Source organism: Dendrobium catenatum, unplaced genomic scaffold (genome assembly GCF_001605985.2).
Source record: "Dendrobium catenatum unplaced genomic scaffold, ASM160598v2 fragScaff_scaffold_1521, whole genome shotgun sequence".
NCBI lineage: Eukaryota > Viridiplantae > Streptophyta > Magnoliopsida > Asparagales > Orchidaceae > Dendrobium > Dendrobium catenatum.
Window position 1 is genome coordinate 746,706 of NW_021319983.1, and position 12,260 is coordinate 758,965.

The following is a 12,260-nucleotide window of genomic DNA, read 5'->3' on the forward strand; positions in this document are numbered from 1 at the left end:
TTTATAATTACATAAATTTAATCATCAATAAACTTGAAGATATCTAAAAGTTTTCTTAGTAATATAATACAAATTTTAAGTTAATTTAAGAATATAAACATATTTAAAATTATTATAATTAGCTTTGATTTTCCTAAATTAAAATAATACAGCATAATCAGCATTTAAACAAAAAAATTCTGTCATATAATTATGAAACATAAACCTAATTGGATTTATGAAAAAAAGTATCACTTAATTATCAATAATAATTATATATACATACATATTTAACACATATTAATAAGTTAAAATGAAAAATTAATCCAATAAATTATAAACATTATAAACAGATCATCATAAGGAAAGAAAATTAGAAATTATTTTAGTTCTCAATTAAATTTTTTTATGAAATTCAAGTATTATTGAAAGCACAAAAACACACTTTAAAAATTAAATAAACATAAAATCCTAAAGTCTCAATCTACTGAAATAAATATTTCTAAAAGTGATTACTAAATACTAATTTGGCACTGCAAAGTTAACTACAAATCTGAAAAAAAAAAAAAAAAAAATTGTCAGCTAACACCAAACCTAAATCTTATGCTTTCACAATATTTGATTAAAAAATAAATCACATTCCTACAAACATTACATTTCTCAAATAACAAAAATACAAAAAAATTCCTACCAAAAAACTTTAAAAAATAACACACTTGCAAATGCTCAAAATAATGGGACTTGCAATCGATTATCTCGCTCAAACAACCGCCTTCGAAATACCATGAGCTTCTTCAGTGAGAAGCGAAAATCATGTCTAAGAGGGGAAGATAGATTATTATGTGGGGAGTTCGGACACAGAAAACTGTTTAGATTTGTAACTATGAACAGTGAAAGCGTAGTAGTGAATCATTGGCCTTCCCCGCGATTGGCTTCTTCCATTGGCCACATCAACGACCAATTGCTGGATAAGCCAGTGACTAAGCCTAGTTTTACTTTTTTTAAAATGGCATGCTTAACCTAATAAAAAGAAATTAAATACAGATTTTTAAAATTTTTCTTGGCTACAAAGAAATTTTTTTTTTTTAAAAAAAAACTTGACTACTAAAAATTCTGTCAATATTTTACTAGATAAATCCATTTTTTTCATTACAGACATCTTATCGATAAAAGAAGGCTAAGAAGCGTACAAAACTAAAGGACAAAAAAAGCATTTAAAGAAGCATATACTGTAAGTATCGAACAGTTAAATTCCATTCATTAAAGGCCTCTTTATCTCCCATGCTGTAAGCTCTATTATCTTCACGTCTTCAGCCCCATTGTTGAAAGCAAAAATACATGCATTTGAACCAACGGCAAAATTTGGATAAACCCTTGACGTTATGCAAGTTCTTCCCTTTGCTCCAAAGCTCTCCACCACCGAATGATCAATCTGTAAACAATTAACAAAGCTTTTAAACGTTATAAACTATATATGATCAGAGCAGATACAGCACATATTATCAACCAAATTACCAGAGTTCTGAGAGATAACTTCCCACCACTCTTTCTCAAATCATAATTCACAAAGCCTCCATATGTCGGCTTGTACAAGCCTGTCCTCTTCGAAGATCTGTTAAGACATGGCGAATGTTGTTAATTAATCTCATTTTAGTTTATTAATCGATTGATTAATTAACAAACAGATGCATTAATCAGTGCAATCAATATTCTGCAACAGCTCTGTTGACTTGGAACTTGGAAGATTAAACATGTGTTGAAATGGTCAGAGCGTCATTATCTATTGGACTTCCACTGCTATACGCAACAATATGAACGCATGGAGATCCTTACACTACAGAAAAATCTCTGTTTACTGTTGGAATTTCCAAACACCTAATACTTATTTATTTATTTTAAATAAATTCAGAATAGATGAAGGAAGAAAAATGCTTGTTCTGAATCAGTCAAACCAAATGAGAGAGAAAGACAATATTATTATTTTAGAAAAGTATTGAGATATTTTGCTAATGCAACTCATTTTGATCTGCTAGTTGAGAATTTTTATTATCAATTAAAATGTTTTGAATTCAGAATTTATATATATGATGTGTGTATTAATTTATCTTAATTAAGTCAAAAATAAAAATTAAAAAAATTGATTAGGATTTATGAATATTGAATGGTTGGGTTATAACCCATTCATAATTTATTATTATTCTTATTCTTTTTATTTAAATAGTAATAATAAAAGTACTCGAATATTTAGATCAGATCAACACATGCAACTGTATCATGTAAATAATAATAAAAGTACTTTTTTTCTTCATTATTTCATAAATATTTGTGCTGTTTCATCAGAAAAATGAGGACATCATTAAGATATCTTAAATGATGCACTCCACGAATTTGTAATTAAATTCACTTAAAGTCTTAAAAAAATCTTAAATAAGAGAGAGAAAGAGCAGAAGGAGCATACTTGGTTGGGTCTTGGCACATAAGAATCACATGCTTTTGTCCTTCCTTAAATATTCTAAAGAAAACTGCAGTTCTTTCCTCTCTGTCATCCGTAGCCAAAACATAAAGTCCAAAGGGACCAATCCCGCCCTTCTCCTCCGCTCCTTTCTGACCACAAAGCTTCTGTGGGTCGCTCCATGACAGATTAAATTTCTCAGCTTTATCCAAGCTTGAAGACAAGTCGAAGCTAACCTCTACATCAGCCTGCGCAGCCTCAATACCTTTTACCTCAATCACTCTCCCACTCTTAACGGTCTTTCTACGTATCCCCACCTCTTTCTTCCTCAGCTTGTTAACCTCTTCAATCGGCCACTGCACTACTTGCCTACCATTACCATCCAACCACAGAGCTCTCGGAATCGTCTGAAACATTATAAATAATCAGATATGTAAAGTTAAGCATCATTTGATCATAAAAAATCTAACTTTGGCATTTCGTCGAACACTTACTTGAATCCCTGCCCACCCCTTTCCCCAGTCATCCTGAGTACTATCAGACTCGTTCGACCAACCCCACAGAACTCTCCTCCCCTTCCCCTCATCAAAGAAAGTCTTGGAAGCGTAGAAGTTTCCGTAATCAAATCTCAGCCCTGTGTTGTTATCCGGGGACAATCCATTCGGCACGTATTTGTTATGGATGAAATCATAGGTCCCTATCGTGTAATAATCGTACCTGGTTTCATCCAAGCTGACCTTAAACACATGTTTCAACCCGTTACGGGTAACCGAATTGTCCACACCCAGCATAGGAGGTTTGGGTAACACGGGAAAAAAGTCAGGGCATTCCCACATACCCGAGTTCTGAGACGAGTGTAACGGGTTCTCTGCCTTGACCCATTTGACAAAATCTCGACTTTTGTAAAGAACGGCCATTCCCAGACGACCTTTGCGGCTGCCGATGATCGTTTTCCAGTGGCTATCCGGCCCATACCACGCCGTAGTCGGGTCGCGGAAGGCACTGGAGTTGATTTCGCCTTCAGGTTTGATTACCGGGTTGTAATCGGGTTTGACCCATTCACGTAGGTACGGGTCAGACAGGTTCTTTGGAAAGGCGACGTTCTGCACCTGTCGATTTTGCCCGTCAATACCTGTGTACATGATGACCGGTTTGTTACCCGGGAGAATAGTTGCCGAGCCGGACCAGCAGCCGTTGATGTCGAAGGGTTTTGTGGGATAAATTGCGTGTTGGAGTGGCTTCCAGTTGATCATGTCTGTCGAGTATGAGTGGGCCCACACAATGTTGCCCCAAACAGGTTGCAACGGGTTGAACTGGTAGAAGAGGTGGTAGATTCCATTGTAGTACATTGGCCCTGTATTTATTAAAGTTATTTTTTTTATCAACCAAGAGATTCTTACATCTGACTTCTCAATGATTTTTTTTACGGTCTAAGGCTTCTTGGGCTGACAATAACAATAATTTTTATTTGGTTATTATTTTTTTTATTATTTTTAATCAGAAATATTTTTATAATAATTTAAAAAAATTATTTTCTCTACAATAGCGTGACAAAGTAATAAAAAAATTGTCTCAAATGAAGTCTAAAATTTTATTTGGGATAGTTTTCTCATTGTTCTATAGCAACTTTTTCTATTAAAAAAAATAATGGTCAAAAGCTGTCTCAAATAAATCCTAAGTTTAGTTTGAGACAGTTTTATTATTATTTTTTAAAACATTTTTTTTGTACAAAATTTATTTGAATTAGAAATTCTAATACTAGAAAGCCGTCCCAAATGAAGCTTAAATTTTTGTACCAAAAATTAGCTTTAAGCAGCAGTAAAAAAACCGTCTCAAATGAAGCATTAGGCTTATTTTTGAAAATTATTGCATCCTCTTATATGTTTATATTTTAAGCTATACTAATTTTTATTTGCACCTCATGACTTTTTCTATAATTTATGTTAGAAGATTCAGCTATTCAAGCCATGATTTTTTTTTTATTATTTTTTTATTAATGAAATTAAGCATTGCTCCTAAATTTTCAGGTAATTTTTTTTTTCTTGTAAATAAAGGACAAGGCTGCATTCATCAAAGCCTGAAATGAGAAATATGTGAAAATTCTATAACTTTTCTCGTTTAAAAATGCTACAGAATATTTACTAAAAACTTGTTCTTTCAGACCCCTTCATAAATTTTTATTAGAAAAAGACTTCCAAGAACCGAATTCTTCTTATTTTCTACAGCGTTCACAAGAAATTTTTTTTAATAGTATTATGGTCTCTCTCATTGCACCATTTTCGCAAACTACCAGCTACTATTTTGTCTTCCTTCACCATTATTTTAATTAATTATTAAGGGGAAAATTAAATGCTGGTTCTTTATTTCTCTTGACAGGAATGTTTTGTTAAAATATTTATTTATAAATTTATTTTTTTTATTATTATTATCGAGGCCTTTAATTGGCCTCGAGAAATTTGTATGGGCTCGAATCTCAAAGCAAATGAACCGTGATCATTTCTTCTTATTAAAATATCTGCAAACTTGATCGTTATCATTCGAAAATGATGTGACAATGAAATAATTAATATTAGCTTCTCCGATCATTCAAAAGCCATATTAGAGATACCCTCTTAAAAGGGACGAATCTCTCGCAGAGAGAGACAATTGAAGTAATAAATACTTCATAAAAATTTCTAAAAATTATTTTCAGAAGAGAATATCATTATTTTCTTAAGAAAAAATTAAGTAGAAAAATATAAATCAGATTTCGTTATATAAAATTAATTATTAAAAATTACTATGTATTAAATATCTAAAATGATTTAACTAATAAAAAATATTTCATGAAAATTTAGCGATATACAGTAGAAATTATTCTATGCCAAGGCCAAATGCAGAATGTTATCCGGAGACCAATCAGAATAGGCCATGTCAACAGTACCAAGCCTGATCAGGTTGAGCAGTACAGCCACGGTACCGTGAGCAGTACAGCCACGGTACCGCGAGCAGTACAGCTGCCACGATACCGAACAAAAGAGTAACATGTCATATTCTGATTGGTCTCTGAACGACCGCATTGGCACCGTCGTCCGCACCGAATAATTAATGCAGATACCGACATCAAACTTCGTGTGCAGTAGTAGCTTGACTAGGAAAGAAAAAGGTTAAGTTTGAATAGTTGAAATTACAGACGCGCACGTTAGCAGTGGCAGCGACGGTTGACCAGCGCGTGGTTCAGAAATGAAAAATGGGGAAGCAGCCACCGTCATTACCATTGCTAACCAGCGCTGATTTTGAGATCACGTAACAAACATCAATTTAGCAACCCCATAAGACGATAAGTTTTTTTTTTTGGAATTTCGTTTGGTCCATTTATCACAATAACAAATTTTTATAAAACTAAAGTAAGTAAGTCTTATGATCCAAATCTCCAGCGATCTCATCCAACCATTTATAAATTCAAGTGGAAATTTGAGAGAGAGAGAGAGAAGAAGCAGAGAGAGAAAGAAGAGAGAACACCATTATCCAGTCTTTGGGCTGGAAGTTGATAACTGTGCGGTTACTAGTAGTTGCACGGAGGAACATTTTTGTGTTCTTCTTTACTGGCAATCCTATGAGAAGCCTCCACTCCATTTTTCTCCAACAAAATATAGGCAAAAAGAATCAGAAGCAGACATTTGGGTAGAACTTCCTTAGAACTTCTCATATTCTGTCTACGTATCCCCCCACAGAGAGAGAGAGAGAGAGAGAGAGAGAGAGAGAGAGAGAGAGAGTGACTCTTACTCCGCTCCTTTTCTGACCCACAAAGCTTCTGTGGGTCGCTTCCAATGAGCAGATTATAATCTTTCTCAGCTTTATCTCCTCAAGTTGAAGCACACACGTGCAAACATCAGCCTGCGACAGCCTGGCGAATACTTTTACCTCAATCACTCTCCACTCTTTATTGGGTATCTCGCGTATCTTCCCTCTATCCTTTGTTAAATTTCCACTTTTTGGCTTTTCTTCCTCTATGTTTTGTTAACTTTTTTGTTGCTGGTTGCTTGCCCTTACTTCAACATTCCGGTCCACTGTGCCTTCTTAATCTCGGTGTTGTCACTCTGGTTTTTAGGCCTTTTGCATTTAGACTCTATCAGTTTAGATTAGGGTCCTAGATGTGTTTGGTCTGCCTACAGCAGCTACTTTTCTTTTTTGTCTGCTTGGAACTACTTGTCTCCTAGTTAGAAACATGTATATTCAATTCTGCTCCTGGTATCGGTCTTTGCCTTCCTGTTCACGGTGATTAAATTTGTTCACTCATAGAGTGTCAAGTACTGATTTCTAGTCTTTACTGTTCTTGCTAAAAAACTCCACTTTGGCTCATTTCGTTCGAACACTTACTTGAATCCTGCCCACAGCTCGCCCTCCTTCTTTCCCAGTCTATCCTGTGAGTACTATCAGAACTTCGTTCGACACACGATCTACAGAACTATCGCTGAACTTCGGGCTTTTTGTTTTCACCTCTTCTACATTTTCAAGAAAGTCCTTGGAAGCGTGAGAAGTTTTCCGGTACATTCCATGATCTCAGCCCCTGTGTTGTTATGCTCGGGACAATCCATCGTCGGGTTGAATGGCTACGTATTCTTGTTACTGAGATAAATCTAGGTCCTATCGTGTAATATCGTACCTGGTTTCATCCCAGCTGGGGGACCTTAAACATTCTGATCTGTGTTCATTAGTCCGTTTACGGGTAATTCGTGAACTTCTCCGGCAAGATGATTCTGTTCCACTTTCATGGCATGCTATAGGTGAGGCCTCTGTGGCTGTGGTAAAGGCGATTTCATCGGGAACTTATTATCCAATTAGTCTAGGTGTGGGAGTTACTCCCATCCCTTTATACCCGAGTTCTGAGTGCGCTATGGTAGACGCTTTTTTTGGCTTTATGCTTGCACTTTGTATCTTATTTGGAGTTCATTCCTTCTTATTTGTATTTTGTGCTTTTGACTGGTCTGTTGTGTTATCATATGCATGACGGGTTCCAGTTCCTGCGAACCCTTTGCGTGCTTGTCTGCCGATACGTTTTCCAGTGGCTATCCCGCCCCATAACCACCCGTAGTCGGTCGCGAATGGCCCCGGTCTTGCAAACCCCCTTCGGCAATGTTTGAATGTTATCGAAGCTTCAGGTTGATTACCGCCTTCTCTCGTTTTATTGATATCTTCTGGGTTGTAAATCGGGTTTGACCCATTCACGTAGGTACGGGTCAGACAGGTTCTTTGGAATGAGGCGACGTTCTGCCCTGCTCGATTTTTGCCGTCAATACCGGATGTTTGTACATGATGACCGGTTTTGTTTTGTTTTTTTTATATCGATTTCGTGCATCATTGATGGGCATATAGTGTTTGTCCTCGATTTTTTGATTCCGTTCTGATCGAGGTCAGCTCCCGAAGTTTGATGTTCGAGGGTTTTTGTGGGATAAATTTGCGGCTTGATTGTAGTGTGGCTTCAGTTGATGATGTTCTGTCAGATATGAGTGAGGCCCACACAATGTTGCCTTTTGTCCAAACAGGTGCAACGGGTTGAACTGGGTAGAGAGGTGTGTTTTCAGATTCCCCTGTATGTGCACATTGGCCCTGTTCCTTATTTAAAGTTATTTTTTCTTCTAATCAGTCAACCAAGAGTATGCTTTTTCCTGATTTATGTTTTTCTGACGTTCTCATATGATTTTTTTTTACAGTGTCTAATTTCGTTTTGCCATTCGTGTAGGTGGCCGTTCCTCGCAGGCGACAATAACACAACTTTTTACCTCTTTTATTTGGTTTTATTATTATGTTTTTTAATAATTTTTTAATCTCAGTGAATTATTTTTATAAGTTTATGTTCCATCCATTTTAAAAATTATTTTGTGTTCTTACTCTCTTCTACATGTGATAGCGTTGACAAGACGTACGGGTTATGCAGGTGACATAATAGTATGCTTCGGTTTCTGTTCTTGCAAACTGAGACGGGATAGTCATATCGTAAGAAATTTGTATTTGGAATAGTTTTCCTCATTTGTCTATAGTTCGGGCTGCCTTCCTAAGGGCTTTTATGATTAATGGGAAGGAAGGTACGGTGGGTCAAGAGGGGAAGGGTCGCTCGTCGAAATGTGAATCCTAAGGGCAGGTGTTGGTAGTGTTTTGGGGCGGCAGGAACCGAGCAGGTGTGCTTTAGTTAGATGTTTATTGTTTTAATGTAGATAGTAATTTTTCTCTCCTTTTTGTGTTTTCAGTTAACCAACATTGCGGTTCCCATTCTGCTGAGTTTCAGAACACTGGTTCCCTAGTTGTCACTTTTTATCCTCGTTTTATCTTTTCGGAAGGGTCTCGCTGCTTGCTAAGAACGGCTTGCAGCGAACACCTCGCATCCGTTCGCTCAAGCTCTGGTTTCTTTCTCCCCTTCAATTGGAAAATGGACAATTTTAGATAAAATTTTTCTCCGTCTTTACTGGAAAAAATTTTTTTACTTTAAGCGAGCCGAGATTTATTATTAAGTTGTCTTTAAATGGAGAGGGCATTTTAGGCTTTTTATGTGTTTTTGCCGAGCGTTGTTATATATTGATGGCTTGTGGCCATCCTCTGTTTATTTCTGGGGTGTTTAATATTTAGCTATATTCGGCGTTTCTATTCTTCGAATCGTTTTTTATTTGCGCGAGCTTTCACTGATCTATTGCGTTTTCTTATCCGATAGTATTTCCTTTTTTCTCTTCATTGTTACTACATTCATAATGATATTTTCCTGTTCTAGCTAATTCAGACTTCCCGCATTGATTTTCTTTTGGATTATTTTATTGTACTCTTTTTTTTTATTGCGTTACGTTTTTCGCTTGATTTATTCTCTTCGCTTGATTTTCTAGGGGGCCCTTTTTCACGCCCTGGTCCTTCTCGCCCCCTCATGCTATATTGTTTCCTGCCTGTGTCGGTCTTTCCAAATTTTCACCAGTGCTTTTCATTGTGTTAGGCCAACATCACTCTGTTTTTCGTTCCCTCGTCGTTTATTTGCGCTCCCCTTTGCCCCTCCTTTGTTCCCTTGCCTTCTCCATTGCCTTTTTTGTTTTCCTTATATCTTTCCCTCATCTTTGCTTAACACGTATGGCTTGAAGTTGCATTGAGTCGCTTTCGGCTTTCCTCCTGTGAAAGTCGCTTACCTATTTGTGCTAGTTTTGGGTTATTGAATCGCTCCGGCATGCCAGTGACCAATCGTCCGGGTTTGTTGAGACCTAAATGAGCTGAGCAAAGTAAGTGATGTTAGTGGTTACTAGAGATGCCTTTCTTAGTTCAGGACGCTTTCTCGTTCCCGTTTAAAAATTTTCTCTAGCACTTCTCTTGTTCGAATCATTTTCTTTACTCATTTAAGTACGATGTTTTGTCGCTACTTCACTGCGGCGCTTCTGTATCGCGGTTCACGTTTTTGTATTAGAATAAGACTTCAAAGAACTTCTGTTTTTTATTCTGGGCTTAATTGTTCCCTGCTAGGCATTGGCGCTGTCACCACCTTTTGGGACATTCTGGGTGGTGACGGCCCGTGCAAGTTGGAGAATTTGTCTTTCATACCATTTGCCACGTGGATAGTATTGCGTTATTGTAGTTGGTCTTTTTTGCCCTTGTCGCCTTTCGTTGTCTATTTGTTGCGTTGTAGTTCGCGCTTGGTTGCGTTTGTTTTGGTTTTTGGACCTTGCGTTTCAGTTTGCGCTTGTGGTTGGCTTTGGTGTTGCGCTTGCTGGTTTGCGCTAATGTTGCGCTTTCGTTGCGATTTGTTGCGTATTTTCCCTTCTTTTTTTTATCCGCCCTTTCTGGGTTGACATTTCGCAGCAAACTACGAACTACTATTTTGTCCTTCCGCTTCTCATCCATTGCTGATTCCATACTATTTTGACAATCTAATTCTTAGGTCGCGTGCGATAACTACCTTATGTATGCTGCAGTCTCCTTTTATTTCTCCCTTGACCCCAGGGCCCGATACGTTTTGTTTTCTCATTTGCCTCTTAAGAGATAGTCCACCTCTTTTTATCATCTTTCATCAGCCTCGCGAATCCCCATTGTACTCTCATTCTGCTGTGCTTATACCTCGTGTCACTTTTGTGCGTTCTCTATTCCCCCTCGGGTCTCTTTCTTTTCCTCCTTTTTCTTCTTTCTTTCCTTTTCTCTTAGCTTTCTTTCTCTTCCTTCTTTTTTTTTTTCTTTTCCCTCGCTTTCTTCTTTTGAGCCCATACATTATATGGTGCCTTGTTCCTTGTGCTGTGCCTTTCTTTCCCTTGTTTCTATGCGACAAGGAGGTAGTATGTTTTAATCTTTTCTCAGTAAGCAGCCCTGCTGGTTTTTCTTGGTAGTGCTTGGTGCCTTATTCTTATCTTTTTTTATTTATTATGAAAATGCATATACTTTTAATCCCACCCTGTTTTGCTTTTCTCGTCCCGGTTCATGAAATCACTCATTCACGTTTTTGGTTTAGCCTTTTTGATTTTATGCAATAATTTATTAATTGGCCACTGCTAGGTTACATAACATTACTTACTTTCTCACTCTAGTAAAATGATGGCATTTCCCATTCTCTTAGTTTGTTTGGCTGCTCGATCTATCTCCCCCATCAATTTGCTTGTTTGTGCTATAGCTCAATACCACAGAGCTTTATACCAAAAAAACGACTTTTACTACTTACTCCCATTTATAGATAGTAATTTATAATTAATGAAATATGAATTATTTGAAGTCTTTTTTTTTCTATTGAGTCATGATAGTTTATTTTTATTTTTTTTGTATCGCATGTCTTGGTAGGTCTAAGTTTCCTGTGTCTACATCTCGTGTTCCCTATGTATCGGCGTCCTGTTGACTTCTATTACCTTGACGTCTCCGGCCCGACAGATAGTGCATTTATGCTAGAAGATGATGTATCATTGAGAAGAGTCAAATTAGTGAAGATTAGATAAATAAAATTATATAATTTTAAGTGAAACAAAATCTCGATGCAAAGCATGTTTTATATTTAAAAATTAAATTATAATAATATATTAAATTATATTATAAATAATTTAATCTAATTTTTTAACTTAAAAATGTTTAAACATAACAAGAATATACATAAATAAATTAAATTATGAAAATATGCAATAATTGATTTTTTTTTTTTTATCGAATTTAATGAGGAAAGTTTACTTACGGTTTGTGAATTAAAAATCATAAAGTCTAAATATAATTATCAATCCATCTAGTTATAAAAGGAAAAAAAATAAAGGCCTTTAATTGCCTCGTAAAAATTTGTATGGGCTGCGCAATCTCAAAGCACTGAAACCGTGACCATTCATCTTCTTATTAAAATATCGTGCAAACTTGACGTAATCATTCGATAGAATGAGTGAAAAGAATAATTAATTTAGCTTCTCCGATCATTCAAGAAGCCATATTAGATAGTCCCACCCCCTCTTAAAAGGGACGACATCTCTTCAGAAGAGAGACAATTGAAGTAATAATATAACTTTCATTCATAAATTTCTAAAATTATTTCAGAAGAGAATATCATTATTTTCTTAAGAATAAATACAGTAGATATAAATCAGATTTCGTTAATAATAATTAATTATTAAAATTCTTATACTATGTATTAAAATATCTAAAAATGATTTACAACAATAAAATTTCTCATAGAAATTTAGCGAATAAACAGTGAAATTAATTCTAATGGGGCCAAGGCCAAATGCAGAATGTTTATCCGGAGACCATCAGGTAAATGCCAGTCAACAGTACCCCTAGCCTCAATTAACTGATCGGGTGAGCAGTACAGCCACGTAACCCGCCGCGAGCAGTACAAGCCACGATACCACAAAAAAGTACATGTCAG

General features: G+C 36.1%; 1 protein-coding gene across 1 annotated transcript in view; it reads right to left on the reverse strand.

Annotated features, from left to right (window-relative positions):
* Positions 1 to 1,073: 1,073 nt before the first annotated feature.
* The window catches only part of LOC110096666 (beta-fructofuranosidase, insoluble isoenzyme 3), a gene marked incomplete in the record, with an annotated part of 13,803 nt that continues 2,616 nt past the window's right edge, over positions 1,074 to 12,260 (reverse strand). Inside the window, 4 exon segments of the mRNA XM_020822720.2 lie at positions 1,074 to 1,411; positions 1,495 to 1,591; positions 2,438 to 2,838; positions 2,926 to 3,785. Coding sequence (XP_020678379.2) covers positions 1,226 to 1,411; positions 1,495 to 1,591; positions 2,438 to 2,838; positions 2,926 to 3,785 — 1,544 coding nt within the window.